The 22,183-nt window shown below is 44.8% G+C and overlaps 1 protein-coding gene across 1 annotated transcript in view; it reads right to left on the reverse strand.

Annotated features, from left to right (window-relative positions):
• Nucleotides 1-15,496: 15,496 nt before the first annotated feature.
• Nucleotides 15,497-22,183, reverse strand: part of HS6ST1 (heparan sulfate 6-O-sulfotransferase 1) — a 103,255-nt gene continuing 96,568 nt past the window's right edge. Inside the window, exon 2 of the mRNA XM_069973034.1 lies at nucleotides 15,497-20,313. Within this exon, the coding sequence (XP_069829135.1) occupies nucleotides 19,605-20,313 (709 nt within the window). The 3' untranslated portion in view covers nucleotides 15,497-19,604. The remainder of the gene's footprint in view (nucleotides 20,314-22,183) is intronic.

Genomic DNA, 22,183 nt, shown 5'->3' on the forward strand with positions numbered 1-22,183 from the left:
GGTACAAGCTGCACAGTCAGGGTTTAATCTATTCTCAAACCTTTTAAGTACTGTATATAAGCGCTATAGCTCTGGACATGACTGCTTGTGGAGTTTCAAGTTCAGAGCTTTTCCACAGACTAATGAATGTCAATGTTACATGCGGCCTATAAATGATCAGGACCTGTGCTGATCGGTGTTGTATTCAGCAGCAGTCAGTGGAAGTCCATGGCGGCATGTTGTGGGGAGCGGCGCCCACTAATACTGTCCTTTTTTGACCCCACTTTCGACTCCCCCACCCCTGCCGGCTGGACTTTGGTTCAGGCAGAAAGGGGCTAAATAAAGGGTCCTATTACACGGAGCGATTTTTAACAATTAACGACGAGCGATAAACAATCGCAAACTAGATTGTTTATCGTTAACCTGAAATTTACCATATTACACAGAATGATGGTTATTAGTTACTATCATTACTGCGATCGTTATTGCGATCGTTAACTCCTGATCCCAGCAAAACAATGAACAATGTGCAATTACACTGAACGATTAGTGAACGAATGTGGAATTACATCGAATGATTAGCGAACGAATAACGATAATTTTAGAGCCCTGTTACATGGGACGTTTATCGTGCGAAAAATCGTTTTATCGTTCGAATATAGGCGGTAATCGTTCTGTGTAATTGCAGGCAATGATCGAAAGATGGCGTTGATCGTTGATTTAGATAAAATTATCGCTAATCGTTCGCTGTAATTCCACATTCGTTTGCTCAAGTTCCGCATTTTTTCACTAGTCGTTCAGTGTAAAGGTCCATTTACACATGAAGATTATCTGACAGATTATCTGCCAAAGATTTGAAGCCAAAGCCAGGAATGGATTTGAAAAGAGAAGAAATCTCAGGCTTTCCTTTGTGACCTGATACCTCTTTATAGTCCGTTCCTGGCTTTGGCTTCAAATCTTTAGCAGATAATCTGTCAAATAATCTTTCTGTGTAAATGGACCCTAATTGCACATTGTTCATTGTTTTGCTGGGATCAGAAGGAATAAACGATCGTAGTAATTATCATAACTAACGACAATCGTAAGTGTAATATGGTGAACGATTGGTCATCGTTTGTCGTTAGTCGTTAAAAATCGCTCGGTGTAATAGGACCCTTAGGTTCAGATCTAATTTATCGATCAACGACACGCAAACGATTTTTCGATCGCTGCCTGTAATTACACAGAACGATTATCATTTAAATTCGAACGATATGACGATTTTTTGCACGATTATCGTCCCGTGTAATAGGGCCCAAAGGGTGAGATCAGGATGACAGAACTACTGAAGCGTAGACTAGGGGGGACAGAGAAGGTGCTGACAGTCAGGACTATAATATAGTGGCTGTGACTGGATGACACTTGAGCTCTCGTGTATCTTACATTGCGATGGCCGTTGCTAGAGGTGACATGGAGTTATATATTGGGGAGCAGGGTACATGGATGACAGAAAGCATCACCAGATTTTAAAACAATTAACCCAATGTCCCTGTCAGGTGGCAGGTAAACCATATCCACACCTCTGTACGTCATGGAAACAGTATGGAGGTGTTATGGAGTGGCGATATGGCGCTATTATTTAATCCCCCTATTTGTTGTTATTTGGGGATAGGGCTAAGCTGTGTATACAGGTTCTAGTATGCCCTATAGTGCAGCTACAGGTTATATAACAAAGGCCGCACAGGCCAATAATCAACCCATGTAATAGAGAGATCAAATGCTTGTTCACAGGCTGATCACAGGGTTTAGCTGTAATATAACTTTCCCTGACTCTAAATTATTCTTATAATTTTTAGTTTCTGAACCTTCCAGTAGCAGGTAGGGTCGGGCAGAATGCCGATGGTCCCCACTCTGATTGGAGCACCCCCCTCCACCTGTAAGAATTACAATCACTTGTGAGCGGATGGTGGATGGAGAGGCAGAGAGTGCAGCTGCATTCCCTTGGCTCCACATCCAGAGGTTAGGACGCATTCAGCTGGAACAGCGAGGAAACAAGCAGAAAAACAGGGTCAGACAGAGGCGTCCGTGAATTATCTGACTGTGTGCACACATCATTTCTTCAGGGAGGCTGCTCAGGGCTGGACCGCAGCTCATGGCTTTATTAGGAGCTGTCTGTAAATATACAGGAGTATATATATATATATATATATATATATATATATATATATATATATATATATATATACACATGGATACCTTCCCGGGTTCTGGTAGATACTCTGATAGCAGATAGCACCACAACATAACATCACAAACATCGCTCCTTCTGTCTCCTGGTCCCGTGCGCAGCAGCAGCTTCGGAGCGGCCTGCCTTAGCTGACAGACCGCTCAGCCAATCACTGGCCAGGACCGCCGCGAACAGTGATTGGCTGAGTGGTCTGTCAGTTCAGACAGGCCGCACCGAAGTTGCTGCTGCGCACGGGACCGGGAGACAGAAGGAGCGCAAGAGAAGAACTGCAACATGCTTAAGTAATGTATGGTGTTTAAACAAGGGCTGCAAAGACATAGGTAACGATGTCCCTGCAGCTCTCGCTAAACGATAATCAGGCCGTGTTATAGGCCCAGTAAACGAGTGCTGATCTAGCAGATCGGTACTCGTTTACATTATTGATAGGGCCCCCATCGGAACGTGGAATAGGACCCTTAGTCTGTAGTCTAGTTTCAGTGTGAGGGCGGGTTTAGACTACGGAATTCTCGCGGATAAATTCCGCCGAATTCCGTTGCCTGTAAGCGGCTGCGCACCTTTCCGCGGGCTCCATAGACACCATTCTATCCGCCGAAAGAATTGACGTGTCAATTCTTTCGGCAGAATGCGGAGTCCGCCCGTGCATAGAATTGTGTCTATGGCACAGACGGAGAGGCGCGCGGCCGTGAGCGTGTACAGGCAATGGAATTCGGCTGAATTTATACGCGAGAATTCCGTAGTCTGAACCCGCCCTGAGAGGGAACAGAACAGACAGGTCTCTGCAGAAGCTGAGCCAGGGCCTGGAGGTGTATGACTATGATATATTTTGATCACACAGAGATAGCAGCATCAGCTGGAGGGGTCTGTCGGCTTCCAAAGGAGATCTGATATGTGATGATGCCATGGGAAGTCAGATGACCCTAACCACTTCCTCCATTCATTAAACCCTGTAATTTTCATCTGGGTCAGACTGGAGATCACATGACTAAGTTATGGTAATGAAATGCTCAGTTGCAGCTGAGCTGGAATGAAGCAGATGGCGCTGTAGGACTAGTGATGGTGTGTGTGCGCTACTTTGTACAGCCAACAGTCAAATTTCTGTATGGATCCTTGAACACCTCATTGTGTATATATATATATATATATATATATATATATATATATTTCACTAATTTATGCGTGTAAGATATAGGTATACAAATATTGGATGACAGCAAAGTTACCCTTTGATTACTGTAGTAGATTTCAGCAAGAAATTATTTCCTTTGCTTTAAGTGTTTTTGTGAGGTTTGTGCATGCTCCAAGGGGGGGGAAACTAATGGGGCAGGCAGGTCTTGTTTGCTTTATAAGCAGAGAAATGGGGAAGACTGCCCCCTAGCCAGAGACTAGGTAAATACAGCACATATTGTACAGCACATTGTCCCTTTAATACCAGACACCTCTAATGTATTACTCCACTGCTATGAAAAGACTTTTAGGGGTATATATTTCTTCTCTGCACAGATTCAAGGACATTTTGTATTACTAAGACTGTCAGATTTGCTTTTCCCGTACATTAACATAATTTCCATCATGACCCGTTTTGCCCGGCAGATAAACCAGCTCCCACACTCAATGCCGGAGCCAAGGCCGACTTTGCTGGGGAATGTTAATATGTGTATGCAGTCTAGCTCAGGCTACATACAGTAGCCATTCAGACATTTTATTAGGAGATTTTGATGGATGAGCCATAAAACGCGCTGTGAAGGTCTCTATTGTCGCTGCCTGCGAGATGTTTTTGCCTCATTCATGTGCATTAATACTTTCGCATACCGTCGCTTACAGACCTTGCTGTGAATTTGCAAGCCTCACATTTCTAGGTTTATTGTCCTGCCAGAGAAAAATGCAGTTATTCTCCAGCGAAGAACGATAAAAACCCATTAGAATAATGTATACAGTACACATATACAAAGTGACAAATAAAAACCTAACCATTAGGTACAATGAAGTAGTGTACGTATATGCTTATGGTATGGCGGCTCCGCGTGGCTGGCTCTTGTATGGAATTAAGAAAAACATGGCTGCTTTCCTCCAGAAACACTATCCACTCTTGCCTATGGACGTTGTACGGCCAAGGTACAATACTATACACAGCTCCTATGCTGTATCCCACTTCATTTATGTTTGATGCAGCACAAGCTAAGTTAGAGCCCTATTCCACGGGACGATTATCGTTCAGATTATTGTTAAATCATTTGAATCTAAACGATAATCGTTCGTTTGAATAGCAGTTAACAATGAACGACAGAAAGAGAAATCGTTGATCGTTTAATAAGACCTGGACCTCTTTTTATTGTTGCTCGTTCGCAAATCGTTCGCATTGAATAAGATGTCTTTCTGTCGTTCGCAGTAGTGACGAACGCAATAACAACGACAAGACGACTGCAATTACGATCATAAGTAACGATGATCGTTCCATGTAAATGGGTGAACGATTTCAGGTCTTTCGCAATAGCGGTCGTTTGGATAGTTTATCGTTAACGATTCTGCGAACGATAATCGTCCCGTGTAATAGGGCCCTTAGTCTTTAGGGATTCTCAACCTGCAGTACGTAGATAGGGAGGGGGTATGCCGGAAGGGTAAAAAAAAAAAAAAAAAAAAAGAATACTATCATTCAGCAATGTCCTGCGGGCAATGACCACTGCTTCTGACTCCCGCAGCAATATGCCCCACCCTCCTGCCGCTGGCCACCACTGAATCTCCCCTAGAGCCTCTGCCACCGACTGCCTCTTCTGTACTCCCGGATACCCCTGCCTCCATCTGTCCGTCGCCCAATCCGCCCAGGCGTCACTGACACTGGCCACCTTATCTGTGCCCTGCGCACCCCTGCTGCGTCTGACGATCGCCACACCCCCCACCCCCTCGCCGGGCAGTTCTGTCACCAGCAGCCTCATCTTTTCCCCTAGGAACCCCTGACACCACCTGTTGCCGAACCCTCTGCCTTGCCTGGCCAGAGGCCTATCTGGCTGCAAGATGCACACCTTGCTAGGGGCATGTCCAGCTACAGGGGGCATACCTTTCAAGGGGCACATCTGGCTGCCAGGGACATTCATGGCATTAAGAGACATCTGATTGCAGGGGGCATACCTAGCTGAAATGGGCATATCCAGCTTTAGGGGGAATACCAGGCTAGGTGAACATCTGGCTACAAGGGACGTATCTGGCTGTGGACCTAGAAGAAAGAGGGATATGTGGCTGCAGGAGACATGTTTGGCTCCAGGCGGCATACCTGGCTAGGAACATATCTGGCTCCATGGAACATATCTGGCTGCAGTGGGCATATTTGGTTGTATGCGGGGTGCACTGCTGTGAAGCTTGAACGGTCACTTGCCAGATGGTACTGTGTGGCACTACAGTGGTGGTTGGTTGAAGTATAGCTCAGCCAGATGTTGTACTTTATTTCATCAGGTACATAATACAAAAAAACATCCCAATTAAAACCATATAAAAATCCCAAAACTCCAGGGAAAGCATATGGTCTAATGCAATCCAGGACCACAACCCCATATACAGTATATACAGTATCCCTGTCACATGAACAAATATAATAGAAGAATGTAGATGTAAATACAAAACAGGCCACCAAATTGACAAAGCTGCAGAAGATATAAACAACAAAATGTACACTAAGGGTGAATAATGATGGAAAAGCAAAAGATATGTCTATGAAAGAAGATGACCAAAGCTGTAGATCACCAAATGAAGGAGACAGGGATAGACTGGGGTGCCGTCCAGAGAGCCCTACCCAGATTTACCTTTTCCAGTCCCATGATGGTCAATCCACGAGCTGATCCACCATGTGCCTGCAAGAAGTGGGATGCCACAAAACCTTACCTTGTCTGGCATCTCTAGCTGCCAGAGAGATGGTGGAAATGTGTTTTTCTATACATTAACGACGTTCCTGGGTGGTTTGTCCAACGTATACCTTCTCACGGCGACATGTGAGGGCATAGACAACATGTGTTCTGCAGTTAATGTAGTCTCGAGAGTTGTATCTTACCCCATCCTGTGGGTTGATGAAATGATCCCTATTGATCATGTGTTGGTAGATGTTACATTGCCCACAAAAGTAGCTTCCAGCAATATGTTGTCCACTTCGTAACGACATTCTGAGTCTAGAAAAAATGACTGTTCGTGAGCTTGTCTCGCAGATTTGGTGCGTGTTTGGCGGTAATAAGAGGTTTAGTTGGAATAGTCGCTCCAATACGGGCATCAGCCTGCAGAATCTTCCAATTCTGTCCCGAAATATGGGTGAGATCATTTTGTGATGAACCTCAAGGCATTGTCCTGGTGTCTAATACGTGGTTCACGAATCTCCTGCCGATCAGTGTCTCGTGCCTTTTGAAATGCTTTGGAGATGATATTCCTCGGATATTTTCTTGCCTTGAATCTGGAAGTAAGTTCCCTGGCATGGTGCTGGAGGTCATGAATGTCTGATACGTTGGAATTGACCTGTGGGAATGCCCCTTCTGGTGTGGAATGGATGAAAACTGTCAAAGCTCAATAAGCGATTTGCAGCTGTTTCCTTCCTGTGCAGCGTTGTTTTGATTTTACGATTCTCCAGATCCAAAAACTGTATTGTGTTTTCTGAAATATGATGTGTTAGATCAGGGGTGGGGATCCTCCGGCCCGCGGGCCGCATCTGGCCCCTGAGACCTCCCGATGCGGCCCGCGGCCCGCAGCTCCCCTGTGATGCGCGCCGCTCTGGAGGAGGAAGGAGCCGGCATACACAGCATCCTCCGTTGTCTGTGACAGCTGCCGGACACAGAAGGATGCTGTCTGTGCCGGCTTCTTCCCCAGAAGAGCGGCGCGTGTCTTCAGTCTCCTGAGGACCTGGGACAGAAGAGGACCTGGGCAGCGTGGGAACGGAGGTAAGGTGAGTGGGATGTTTATTTTTTTTTTTATTTGGGGCTTAACTAGGCCACCAGGGACATGCCTGATGGGGGTTAACTAGGCCACCAGGGACATGCCTGATGGGGGTTAACTAGGCCACCAGGGACATGCCTGATGGGGGTTAACTAGGCCACCAGGGACATGCCTGATGGGGGTTAACTAGGCCACCAGGGACATGCCTGATGGGGGTTAACTAGGCCACCAGGGACATGCCTGATGGAGGGTTAAATAGGCCACCAGGGACATGCCTGATGGGGGTTAACTAGGCCACCAGGGACATGCTTGATGGGGGTTAACTAGGCCACCAGGGATATGCCTGATGGGGGTTAACTAGGCCACCAGGGACATGCCTGATGGGGGTTTACTAGGCCACCAGGGACATGCCTGATGGGGGTTAACTAGGCCACCTGGGACATGCCTGATGAGGGTTAACTAGGCCACCAGGGACATGCCTGATGGGGGTTAACTAGGCCACCAGGGACATGCCTGATCGGGGTTAACTAGGCCACCAGGGACATGCCTGATGGGGGTTAACTAGGCCACCAGGGACATGCCTGATGGGGGTTAACTAGGCCACCAGGGACATGCCTGATGGGGGTTAACTAGGCCACCAGGGACATGACTGATGGGGGTTAACTAGGCCACCAGGGACATGCCTGATGGGGGTTAACTAGGCCACCTGGGACATGACTGATGGGGGTTAACTAGGCCACCTGGGACATGACTGATGGGGGTTAACTAGGCCACCAGGGACATGACTGATGGGGGTTAACTAGGCCACCAGGGACATGACTGATGGGGGTTAACTAGGCCACCTGGGACATGCCTGATGGGGGTTAACTAGGCCACCAGGGACATGCCTGATGGGGGTTAACTAGGCCACCAGGGACATGCCTGATGGGGGTTAACTAGGCCACCTGGGACATGACTGATGGGGGTTAACTAGGCTACCAGGGACATGACTGATGGGGGTTAACTAGGCCTACCAGAGGCATCACTGGGGGGGTTAACTAGGCTACCAGGGACATGACTTGGGGGTTAACTACACTACAAGGGGCATCACTGGGGGTTAACTACAATAGCAGGGGAACTAGGGGAACAATACTTTGCCTTGCCCTGGGTGCTGCAAACCCACGCTACTAACTGCCGCACACGGTATGTGGCCCTCGAATGATTTTATTAATGCCCGACCGGCCCTCGACATGGAAAAGGTTCCCCACCCCTGTGTTAGATGGATGTTTTGCTGGTTGTTATTGAGATCTCCAATAAACAGTTCCACCTCCTCACGTGTACCTGACCAAAAGATTATGTCATCAATAAACTGATGCCATGTAGTGACCTTTTCCCGAAAAGCAGGACATGGGTACATGTGAGCCTCCTCCCACCAACCTAAAAGAGGTTTGCGTAGGAGGGGGCGCACAGTGCACCCATGGCCGTACCCAACACCTGTCTGTACTACCTACCATCAAAGGTGAATTAATTATGTTTTAAGATAAATTACAGCAAGTCAATGAGAAAAGAGTCATGCATCTGGTCATGGTCCACCTTCTTGTCCAGGAAGTAGGTTACAGCCTGGACCCCATCTTCATGTGAAATATTGGTGTACAGCGCTTCGACGTCACACGTGACGAGCAGAGCGTCTGTATTACATGTATGGAGTCTCGTAAGTAGGAGTCTAGTTCAAGGACCACTGGTTGGAGAAAAAAGTCCACATAAACACAGTATTTTTCAGTGAGGCTACCTAGTCCTGCCACAATGGGACGTCCGGGTGGTGACATAAGATTCTTGTGGACTTTAGTTAATCACACTGTAAAGGAGGGACAGAACTGAGCCAGAGGATAGGCAAAGGCCTGTATGATAGGGGATGTAGGGAGGGATTAGGGGTGGTGCTAGCTGGCGTTTGGGGGGTGTAGCTGTCTCGCCTGCCCTCATTAGGTTTGGGTTTTTCGATAGGGAGAAAGTGGTGGCTTTTAGGAGGGTAGTGACAGGGGAGGAGAGGCGTCAAGTTTTAGGGTTGTAGAACTGTATAGGGTAGGGTATAATAGTTATGGATTTGAGGTATCTCATGGGTCATAGGTCGTATCTCAAGTCCTCAGAGCTGGTGGTCAAATTTGGAAAATGGGGGGATTTGTTATAGAGTATGGTCCCCTAACCCTAAGGCTATGTTCACACACTACATGAAAAACGGCCGTTGTTGCACTTAAAATTGCATTGAAATGCAGAAGGGCTGGAAATAATTGACATGTCAATTGTTTCCACGGACGTAGCAAACAACAGCCGCTGTTCAATACATTGTGTGAACAATGGCCATTGTTTACATTGACTTCAATGTAACACATTTCTTTATGACAAGAACGGCAGTTGTTTTAATTGAAAACAATGGCCGTTCTTGCCATAAAAAATATGTTGTGTGAACATAGCCTAAGACTATGTTCCCACACAGTATTTTTGCTCAGTATTTTGCAACCAAAACCAGGAGTGGATTGAACCCCAGAAAGGCTCTGCTCACACACTGTTGAAATTGAGGGGATGGCCGTCATTTAATGGCAAATAATTGCTGTTACTTTTGGAAAACACATCCAGGAAGGACTTCACCTCGTCTAAGGAACGGTTCCAGTAGTTTGGGGGGGTTGTCAGTGGGTATAGATTCGCTTTAAAAAAAAGTCATCCAGGGTTAGGAAAACATGGCAAATTTTTTCCAGTAACAGCGCCCTTCTTGTCCTCAGTCTGGGTGCGGGTTTTGCAGTTCAATTCCATTAAAAGGGGTACTCCAGCAAAAATCTTTCTCTTTCAAATCAACTAGTGTCAGTTATACAGTATAGATGTAATTTACTTCTATTTAAAGGGGTTGTCCGGCGAAAAAAAATTATTCACAGAATAACACACATTACAAAGTTATACAACTTTGTAATGTATGTTATGTCTGTGAATGGCCCCCTTCCCCGTGTCCCACCACCCCCACCCGTGTACCCGGAAGTGTGGTGCGCTATACATTACCTGTCGCGTGCCGACCACGGTCTCCGATCGTCAGCAGTGACGTCTTCTTCGGGAGCTTGGCGGATCTTCCCGAGTGCCGGCCGCCCTCTGCAGCGTCATCCGAAGCTCAGCCGCGATTGGCTGAGCATAACTGTGCTCAGCCAATCGCGGCTGAGCAGCTGATGACGTGGCCGCGTCATCAGCCGCTCAGCCGCGATTGGCTGAGCACAGTTATGCTCAGCCAATCGCGGCTGAGCTTCGGATGACGCTGCAGAGGGTGGCCGGCACTCGGGAAGATCCGCCAAGCTCCCGAAGAAGACGTCACTGCTGACGATCGGAGACCGTGGACGACACGACATGCGGTGAGTATAATGCACCACACTTCCGGGTCTAGCGTGGGTGGGGGGAAACACGGGGAAGGGGGCCATTCACAGACATAACATACATTACAAAGTTGTATAACTTTGTAATGTGTGTTATTCTGTGAATAATTTTTTTTCGCCGGACAACCCCTTTAAAATGTCAAATCTCCCCATACTTACCATCTGCTGTATGTCCTGCAGGAAGTGGTGTATTCTTCCCAGGGTGACACAGTGCTCTCTGCTTTCTATGGGGATTTTCTGCTGCTGTTTTTCTAACCCCATATAACCCCTGAAATATTTGGTGGAGATTTATTCAGTGTCTCTCGCAGGAGATGTTGACACTGAAGAGTCCCTGAACTTGGTGCTATAACTCTTACACAATGCATCACTCTTATTCCCCATACACTTATAATCAGATATAATAACTGATATATAAGTAGATTGTGTAAGGATCAGATCAGCCTATCCCTGTCTTAATACACGCTGTAAAGTGAGGAGCAGCTACTTCTTTCCATAGGTCTCATCCACCCACACTATAAATGGTGCGAGCGGTGAGGGAGGATCCGTGTGCCGGGCCAAAGTCTACTACATTACCATGGGATGTGGTAACTCCTGTACTTGCTGGTCACAATATTACTGGGCAGGGCCATAGATGTTAGTGTAACCAGGTCAACAGTGAGACGTCAAACACGTGAGAAATACAGCGTACAGCATAGTGTTTTCTAGAAAAGTCATCCAGTAGTGGTAGAGAGTAACCAGAGTGAATGATCCTGATCACCGTGATCAGCTGGCATTGACATTTCAGAATTTTTGTTAGACTCCTAGGAACAGAAAACCCATAATAACCGCTGTGCTAGATTCCTTATGTGATGGATGCCATTGACTTTAAAGGGGTAAATCTTTCTAATCAACTGGTGTCAAAAAGTTATAAATTTATTTGTAATTTACTTCTATTTAAAACTCTCAAATCTTCCCATACTTATAAGCTGTTGTATGTCCTGCAGGAAGTAGTGTATTGTTTCCAGTCTGACACAGTGCTCTCTGCTGCCTCCTCTGTCCAGCACGGGAACTGTTCAGAGAAGAAGTTTTCTATGGGGATTTGATAGTGCTCTGGACAGTTCCTGTGTTGAAGAGACTTTCTGAAACCAGTTGATTTGAAAGAAAAAAAAATAGCTGCAGTACCCCTTTAATGGAGTACATCAGATTTTTTAGAGGGGATAACCAGCTGATCGATTGGCTGCCACACCAAAGGCCAAACATGATTACGTCATCAGTGCCACTCCAATTATCATCTATGTTGTGGATGGTCGGTAACATTTAAAGGGGTATTCCGCTCAAATTAACCTTACAAAATGTTACTACCCTTGTGAGGAACCTAACAAACAGCCTATTCTTACCTCTCTATGTTCCCCTGGTGTCCTCCAATGGCATCTTCAGTTGCCTGGCTAAACAATCCCGCCTCCGCTTCCAAGACTTATGCTGCGTTTACACAAAGCGATAAAATCGATTGTTTAACGATTTTGAAGCAACTATTTGGTTTTTATAATGATCAGCATTTAGACGAATAAATTGTTAGAAAAATCGTAAGAAAAATCCTTAATGCGATCGTTTTTAAGATCGCTGAAGCTCATCTTTTACATAGGGTGAATCTTTGAAAGATTGTTTACACGAAACGATCTGCAAATTTTTAGTGAACGATGAACGACAACTTGAAAACATGTTGAAAGATTAAAATGGAACGATTTTTCGCTCATCGCTTGATCGTTTGCTGTGTTTACACGGAACGATTATCGCTCAAATGCGATCGTTATTGGAAAGATTCGAACGATAATCGTTCCGTGTAAACGCATTAGGGTCCTATTACACGCAGTGATTTGTAACGATTAAAGCGGTCGACCCCTGTCCCCATCTTGGGACAATGATGTCATCTTCGGGCGGCCGGCCGAACTACTTCATCAGTCACTCGTGCCGGCCCCCCTCTGCCGCGATTGGCTGAGCATAGCTGTGGTCAGCCAATCGCGGCTGAGCACAGTTATGATGCGGCAGAGGGGGGCCGGCACGAGGGACGGACGGAGCGGTTCGGCCGGCCTCCCGAAGATGACATCATTGTCCCAAGATGGCGGACGGGGTCAACACGAATCAGGTGAGTATAATGCACCACACTTCCGAGTCTGGCGTGGGGGGGGGGGAACACGGGAAGGGGGCCATTCACATACATAACATACATTACAAAGTTGTATAACTTTGTAATGTGTGTTATTTTGTGAACAATTGTTTAGCGCCGCACTACCCCTTTAACGACTAACAATAAACTATTGCAAACGAGATTGTTTATCGTTAACCTGAAATCGTTCACCATACTACGCAGAATGATAATCGTTAGATACGATCGTTACTATGATAGTTTATTCCTTCTGATCGCAGCAAAACAATGAACAATGTGCAATTACACTGAACGAGTAGTGAAAAAATGCGGAACTTGAGCGAACGATTAACAATAATTTTAGGTTCAGATCTAAATCAACGGTCAACGACTTACAAACGATTTTTCAATCGTTGCCTGCAATTACACAAAACGATTATCGTTTAAATTCAAACGATATAACGATTTTTGCACGATAATAGTCCCGTGTAATAGGGCCCTTCCTCATCTCGGCAGTGACAGCCTGCTCAGCCAATCACTGAGACAGGACAGCCCCGCAGCCGGTGATTTTTTTGCTCCAAGATGATAAGCCGGCCAGATGTAGTCTGTACTCAGCAACAAGTGTTCTGTTCACCCCCATCACTGCGGGATAAGATGATGCCCATTACAAAACGATATTCTGGGCCCTTCAGCTTGGGAGAGGCTTGTGGTACACCGTATCCATCCCAGCTACGAGGTTACTGAACACGGCCCCTTCCCCACTCACTTTGTTTTTCTTACAATCCTATTTTTATTGTTTCTCAGTTAATGGAGCTTTAATGTGGAAAGGTTTATGAGTATGACCTCCCTGCATGGGGAAGACATAGCTTCCAAGTGTTATTTATATGGTTAGGCTATAAAGCTGGCCCTAGACAGAGCCCTTAAAGGAATATTCTGCATTTAACTTACTAATATAGTCTTATGTCTAATGGTTCTGGCTTTGGTGGACTTTTCTTCCATTTACCCCTCACAGGAAGTCATCATCTTCTCTCCAGCCATCCCTCATAATCAAGGCCAGTGGGATGGGCAGATGCCACCAGGGACCACCCCAATCACCTATGGTTCAGTCAGTGATGACTGGTTCCCCTAACACGTGCCCCTCATCTGAGCCTGCCCCTTCTCTAAGCAGTTGGGAATGGTCCCATCAAGATTATAGGTTTGGGCCGACAAATGTTTAAGACAAGTTTAAAGGGAATATATCCAGCTGTGCTTCCAGGATGTAGGAAAATGCTTTAATTATATAGTAAAAAGAGTCAAAGAAGCTCCTGATATGCTGCAAGCTGGAAGGCCTTCTCTCTCCTTCTTCATACTTGATTGACACCTGGAGGCTGAGTAGGATCCCAAGTAGGATCAGGTATGGGAGGGCGGAGTAAAGCCCCTATTACATGGGGCAATGTGGAGAGGTCAGTGCTTGCTTGCTCCTTGTCCCCCCGTGAGGAGCGGGTAAGAACCAGGGGGCCGTCAGGGCAGCGCATAGGAGACAGTGGCGTTTGTTAGGCTGATTGTTGGCGTTTCAACCTGTTGAAAGACAACGATCAGCCGACATCGTGGACGTCAGCCTATCATTGTCTTCTATAATGCTGCGTTTACACGGAACGATTATCGTGCGAATTTGCACGATAACGATCGAATTCGAACGATAATCGTACGTGTAAACGCTGCGAACAATCAAGCAACGAACGAAAAATCGTTCAATTTTGATCTTACATGTTCTAAAATCGCCGTTTGTCGTTCGCAAAAAAATTGGCATATCATTCCGTGCAAACAGTCGTTCAACGATTTTTTTCTATGTGCGAGATAAGCTTAAGCAATCGCAAAACGAATTTTCCGTACAATATATCGTACAGTCTAAACGCTGATCATTATGAAAAAAAAATAGTTACTCCGACATCGTTAATCGGCCAATTATCGTTTCGTGTAAACGCAGCATTACACAAAGCGATCAGCTGATAATTGCTGATTGTACATTTGATATGTTGCTGCCTATGGTGAGACTAAAAATTTCTTCCATACTTATATCTATCTATTATCTATTCAGTCTCCTTCTCCCAGTTCTCAGCTGCTGCTTTCAGCTGAAAACACAAACATCTGTTTTTCTCTCTGTCCCCCCTTCTCCCTTCTGAGACGGCTGACGTAAACAAGTCCCTGGCAGGCTTTACCTGCAACATTGTGGCTTCTTTTTAATGCTAGGAGAGTTATTCAGAGATCACTTTGTAATGCTGGAAGGATTAATCAGTCAGTTCATTAGCAAAGATGCTACAATGTTGCAGATAAAGCCTCTCATGGACTTGTTTACATCAGCTGTCTCAGAAGGGAGGGGTGACTTTTGTCTCAGAATTTTGGGGTCTTCAGCGGAGAACTGGGGGAAGGAGACTGAATAGATAACAAGTATGGAAGGAATTTTTAGTCTTACCATGGGCAGCAAGATATAAAAAGTGGAGTACCCCTTTAAATCTTGTTCCAGTCATAAATCGGGCTCTGGTCTTGGGCCCTTTTACACCAATCAGTAATATCGTCACTCATTTGCAGGGTCTTTACAAGGCTCAATCAATCACGGCCCTCCAGCCCTATGTGTGCAGATCTCCGGAGGCCGGTCAGCAGTGTGCAGGGTGATCGGCTCTGCATAGTGAACGCTGTATATGGCGCCTGCCATTATACCCTCTAATTGTTTCTAGGTAACGTGGCGCTTGTTTTACTCATAAATCCCTCAATTTTCTTGCACAAGCCATTTAGAACTAAGGTAATTATGATAATTCCAGCTACACAACCAACAAGAGCAATGAAAATCTGAAACCCGGTCTGTAACGTAAGAGACAACTGTGAAATCTTTGCACATAAACATAATTATGCATAAATCTTTATTAAAGGAACATGACAAGTGTGATTCACAGTGATATAAATGGATTAAAAATGTACTGGATGCAACATTCGAAACGGCGGCAGTGGGGAGGGGGATACAGTGACACAGCAGAAGGTTCAGGGTATATTCACATATGGCAGATTGGTTGCAGAAATACCAGAACGGGGGGGGGGGGGGGTGTCCTCACAATTCATTGTCTATACCCAATGACTGTGTGTGTGTAATATTACTAGGATGTTGGCCAGTACCCAAATCGTTGAGTGGTAGAAATCCCAGAATCTCTGTCCTTCATTAGAATGAAGTAGCCACTGCATCTCTTCACTTCTCATACTACTGCCATATACTGGGCAGTGGCTGTACCAGGTATTACAGTCCACGTGATTTATAACAGTCTGTCTTCTTCACTACAATCTGCATTGAGTTCAATGAGCGGCATTGGAGTAACCACAGGTGACCCATGGGAGAGCAGCGGCTCCTAGTTGCCCAAGATAAGCTCTACCATTCATTTATGTTTCTACAAGGAGTTGTTTAACCACTGGCTCCAGTGTATGGTGCAGTTATAGTGGAAAAATGCAAAATAAAAAAAGATTTTAGAATCATTAAAAACAACTGCAAGCACAAAAGTCACAAAATGGTGTCTGATCATTTACGTGGTTATCCAGGATTGAGGAAATAGAAAAATAAAAATGATACTTTCTTTCAAAAACCGCACCACCCCTGTCTTCAGGTTGTGCGAGATATTACAATTCGTCTCCATTCACTTCAATGGAACTGAGCTACAAAAACCCCTCCACACCAAAAATGAGGACAGGAGTGGTGCCGATTATGGAAGAAAGCAAATAAATAAATAAAAGACTGACCACCCATCGTAGGACCAACAGATAAGCTAAAACATAACCTCCATTAGCTGTTCATATAAAACTGACCCTTAGGTTCAAAAAAAAAAAAAAAAAAAAAAAAAAAGATACCTCCAAAGCAAATTAGTGCTGGACCAACAACCTACATACAAAAGTGCAACAACTATAGAGGACGTGGCACAGGGGTAGGGCTAGCACACTCTATACTAATTGATAGTGCCTCACACTGCCTTTTGGGGGTGACCACATCTATAACAGTTTGGCCCCAACCCCCGGTAAAAGTCCCTATTTTCCACTAGGTGCTTAGGATAAAAACCAAACAAACATAGACAAGACCTAAAACACAAAGTAACCATATACGTTACCAGCACTACACGGACACCCCCATATAAGTGATATTTGGAAAAGGGGGGTCCCTTTCCAGATACAAACAAGAAAAAACAAAACACTATTATATATTTATATTGTACCGTTCTCTATAGTGGTTTGCACTTTGGCACATTGGTTGTTGCTCCAATGGTTTAGCTTATCTGTTGGTCCTATGATGGTCAGACTTTTGTTTGGTCAGTAGACTTTTGGACCATTGGGACAATTATATCTTGGGTACGGCATCCAGTCCTTTTACTGCACATGGTATGGAAGAAGGCAGCCATGTTGTTCTAAGTCTGGACAACCCCTTTTAGGATTAATCCCCTCCATTCATCTACAGTAAGATTGTTCTAACAGCAAGTACAAGGATTTCTGCAACAAATCTGCCGCACGTAGATCCCCCTCCTATCGGAACCTTCATAGAACAGGACGAAGGCTTTCGGGAGTTGTGGCGTTGTGGGAAATTAAATAGACATGCTCATCCATATAAATTATAATTTATTACAATGAGCGACCCTCTCACATTGCTTAGGCGTAAAACAGAAAATAAAACAAATGCCATTGTTCATTACAAAAAGGTTACGTTAGCGCAAGTCCATCTTAATCCTGTGAGATTCTAGACACTTGCTGCTGAAAAACACTATACACACAGTTACAATCCACATTAAGTGCTTTACTTCCTTCCAACCTACACCACTAAGTGGTGCTGTGTCCTTCATCAGGATCAGACAGCTTTGAGATCAGCTTATTGAGTCTTCACATACTAGGAACAGTGATATGTTTAATAAGGATTCAAGTGGCTAAAAAAACACGGCAGTGCTTCAGACTCTGGTCACGGGGAGACTTTAGGAACTTTTGTACAACATGATGTGGTAGAAGTAGACTGGGAGAGTCTACACAACGACTTAAACCAGGGATAGGGAACCTCCAGGCCTTAAGCTGTTGCAAAACTAGCCAAAGGCTGTCCAGGCATGATGAGAATTGTAGTTTTGCAACAGCTGGAAGGCCACAGGTTCACCATCCTTGACTTAGACGGTTGATATAGTCTTGTGGTGTGACCCAGGCATCATACACCGCAAGTCTAGCCCGGGCTTAAGGTTTTCCAAGTTTCGACAATTTTGTTAATCCTGTAGAATCCATGTCTCAGACTGACTGGAACCAGTTATATGAAGATTTTATCTAAAAGTTACGCTCAGGTCATGGATCTAGCTAGAAGACTCCATTTAACGTCAGAGAGCCAACCTGCTGTCGCAAAACTACAATTCCCGGCTGGAAGTTGTAGTTCATGCAGCAGTCCTTACACACATAGGACCTGGTCAAGCAGGTTGAGTAATTATAAATTTGGCTTAAAGGCACAGAAGAAATTTTTTTTTTCCCAGTAGAGCCTGGAGACATGGACCCTTGATCTTCATAAATGAAGAATACAGACAGCCAAAGATACATTATCAGTTTATTCTGGTGGAAAGCCAATATGCACTCTTTGGGCATCAAGGTAACTACCTGTAGTGTGGTTTTGGCATTTTGTTTGCCCCTTATCCTTACAGAGCAGGGTGCTGGTTGGCAAGATTATATGCCTTAGATCAGGGAAGGGGAACCTTTGGCCCACCAGCTGTTGCAAAACTACAATTACCATCATGCCTGAACAGCCGAAGCTTTGCATGAGGGGAGTTGTAGTTTTGCAACAGCTGGAAGGCAAAAGGGTCCTCATCCCTGCCTGAGATGGTTAATCACATTAGTCTGTAAGACTCCATACACAAGCTAGATTACATCAATGTTAAATATCTGTTATAGATCCTGTTTGTCTTGCCCTTATGAGAATACCCTTACAGCAGGTTACATTATTTGTTATAAACCATATGCAACTTTATTTGTCATCATTGGAATCCTTGTTCTCACTCAATAGGGGTACAAGGCCTTCCTTCTTCTATGTACAAAATATCTAAAAGTGTCCGTTTCCCCAACCATTGTGTAGGCCAATGATCCCTCAACCTAAGGTTCTCTAGTTGTTGCAAAGCTACAACTCTTAATGTGCCCTGACAGCCAAAGAGAAACTCAAGGTTGGGGATCACCGATTTAGCCCGAAGCTACGGCATGGTGTATGTCAAGGATGGGGAACCTGGCAACAGCTGGAGGGCCCAAGGGTTCCCCGTCCCTGGTGTATGTCAAGTCAAGGTCTGTAGGACCAATCATAAGTATATTCCTTGGGTCACACCAAAGACTGTTGAAAAGTAGTCCATACTGACTGCAAAGAGTGACTGTTTAGGTGAAAATTGGTATTTTGCATAGATATAATCTAGAAAATGAAGGGAAACACAATGGAGAACCCCATCTCATGGTCTTTTAGGAACAGTGAAGCGAAAGATATCAAACTGTAATAATAGACCAGGATTCATCTACTGATCTACTATACGATGGGACATCTGTCTTCAGAAACTTTTCAATAAGAAAAAAAAAAAATCTTACTGCTAATTGTTGTCTTTGGCCAACATGTGGGTTTCCTTAAGGGCTATAAAAGCAAGAATGTGTATTTGGCTATTAAACATACCACTGTTATTAGTTCATTAGTTGCCCTTGAGAATTTGAGAAGCAAGATAAAAAAAACACACAGTTAACAATGCTTTAATGACTCCCTAGTGTGAATAAAAACGTATAGCATTGTTGACATTGTGCGGTCACGTTCTGACTATATTAAAATAAAGAGAGGCTTCTCCTACCGAAGGATGAACGCTTACCGGAGCTTCGAGCTGTGTGCTACAAACATTAAATAAAAAGTGTTCTTAAATCGTAACGTTCAGAATTTTATACAATACAGAATAACAAATGTGAAACTAGTTTCTCCAGTAGTATAAAAGTCCATGCCCTGCTACCACTTCTCAATTATATGGCTCATGTAGTCTTCTGTAGGCCAGCGAACCTGGTCTTCTGCCTCATCCTTGGCAAAAGCCTCGTTGGACCGCTGGAGAAGTCTTTCTTCCCGATTTTTCCTTCGTTGTTCCATTCGCTCCACCTGCCTCTTGAATTGATAGCGCTGCTGGAAGAGGTCCTTTGCATAGTCGTACAGCTTCATGTCTAGATCATTCAGCTCTTCGATCCTTTGGATAGTGCCATTGTCCAAGTCAACCCCACCTGCCCGAGTGTTGTTGTATTGCATGAAAGGTCTGATGAACTTCAGATTAAAAGTTCTCTCAAAGAGATACTGAGTCTTTCTCTGGAACTCCGTAAGGCCAAAAAAGGCCATATCCTTCAAGTTCTTTTTGGCGCTTTCCAGAAGAAGCTGAGCTCTCTTCTTTTCAGTTATAAAGGACATGTTATAGCATCCTACAAGACTGAGGTCCGCCAACATCCTAACCTGGCGATTGTTGGCCAAATTATAGGGACAATCCATAAATTCCTGCAATGTACACCCTGACCAGTCTGTGCCTTCATAGCAGGATGGCAGCTCCTCTGGCGTCGGTGTCCTTCCATCACACATGTGAAGAGAAGTCTTCCAGGTGGCTCCTCGTTGCACATGTCTCCACTCACTGAGGTACCTCGAGACGGGATCTCTCAACAAGGTAATGTAGTAAAATTTCCTAAAAAAGTAAAGAGAAAGAGAGACTGTTTTAGTCTATAGTACATAGAGTTGCATAAACTCCTAAAAATACTATACATAAAACTTATTTTATGACACTCAAATGAATCTAGCAAATTGGAATTATCCAGACTTGGGCAAAGTGCCACGACTGCATGGAAACGTCAGGTATGACACTCTAGGTCTTATATTGGCCAGTATCTAAAATCCTAGAAGGCTTCAAAAGGTGCCCATACACTTTATACTAAAGCTGGTACAACCCACTGATGGCAGCAGGTTGAGGCGACAGTATAAGGTCCATGAGGACCTTACGACTCTCCAACGCCTGATGGTGTTGGTGGAGAAAAGGGTTGGGCATTATGTATTTTCAAGGATACTACACCCTGGGGACTTCTAAGCCAAGTATCCAAATCCATTGAGATCTCAACGACCCCAGGATGTCATACCGGATTTTTCTATGCAATCTCGGGACCTTACAGCTGAACCAGTCTTGCAAAATTAAACAAACAGATTTGCTAAATTTGAATGGAAATTCCTGCAGATTTACTCCTGTCTACTTACAACTGCTACTAAACACCATACATAATATCAATGTCTATAGCAATCCATTTTCCTAAAAATCTGAACTCATAAGCCGGACTATGTGGTAACAGCAGGCAGATTGCATCTCGCTAATGAGAATTTTGCTCCAATTTCTTAGTGTCCTCCCCTTTGCAGTATAGAGAGGTAAAGTTGTGCCCGCTCCCAGGATCCTTTGTGTGCACACACACGACACCCCCCATATGCCGCTCTGAGCCATTGTCTCTTTCGCTGGCGCTATTCGTTTCCAACCCACAATTAAATCTTGGTTCGTCTCCCAGTTTCTCGGGCTGGTGTGTAGCTGTGATTAAATGAGCCATGATACTCCTCCGCCTTTGAAGTGGAAAGGTGAGGAGGCGCATTTTACACTGGATTTTGCAGAACTAACACAGTTATACAATATTGTAAGTAGCGGAGTGCGGTTTATTGTGCATCCACTCAGCTTGATGAATGCGGGAAGGTGAGCAGAACCCGGGCGGCGGAAGCAGATTATTTATCAGCATCCAGCAGAGGAAGTAAGAGGAGGTGGTGGTTTAAGGGGGGGTGGGGGGGTGTTACAGAGGAGACCCGAAGGAAAACAACAGGAATGCTTCAGTATCAGGCGTTCTAGCTGCCACATACAGAAAGTCTAGAGTCCTCCTGTCTACAAGTCTATAAGACAACTGCAAAGCAAATATATAATACAACGGATTCCATATTTTCAGCCAAAATGATGCTCACGATGCAACCAGCGCTCACTCTGTTCAGTTTTTTTTTTTTTTTTGCTTTTGAAGGAAATCTGGAAATCTTCCAGAATTATAATCCCTGAGGATTATTCACACTTTGTGGTTTGCAAAAATGAGTCGACTAGTGAAACGGGTGAAAATGGCCACATATGATTTATGGCATACTCATCCAGGATTGGGAAAACAGCTTTTTTTTGTGCCACCCTAATCCTCAGGTTGTGTGAGGTACTACAACGCTGCCTAATACACTACAATGAAACTAAGCTACAGTAACATACATAACCCGAGGATAAGAACGGTGCCGTTTTTTTTCCCCCTTATTTTCAGGTGGAGGGGTGGGGGTGTGTGTTTGGGGCAATGGATCTCTGTCTATGTCAGGAACTGTCCAGAGCAGGCGAGGCTTTCTATGGTGATTTGCTGCTGCTCTGGACAGTTCCTGACATGGACAGAGGTGGCAGCAGAGAGCACTGTGTCAGACAGAGAGAACATACAGAACATACAGCAGCTGATATGTACCGGAAGATGATATCAATCTTGTCCAGTGTTTATTTAAAGCAGTGTTCTCCA

The sequence above is a fragment of the Dendropsophus ebraccatus genome, chromosome 6, assembly GCF_027789765.1.
Source record: "Dendropsophus ebraccatus isolate aDenEbr1 chromosome 6, aDenEbr1.pat, whole genome shotgun sequence".
Classification (NCBI taxonomy): Eukaryota; Metazoa; Chordata; class Amphibia; order Anura; family Hylidae; genus Dendropsophus; species Dendropsophus ebraccatus.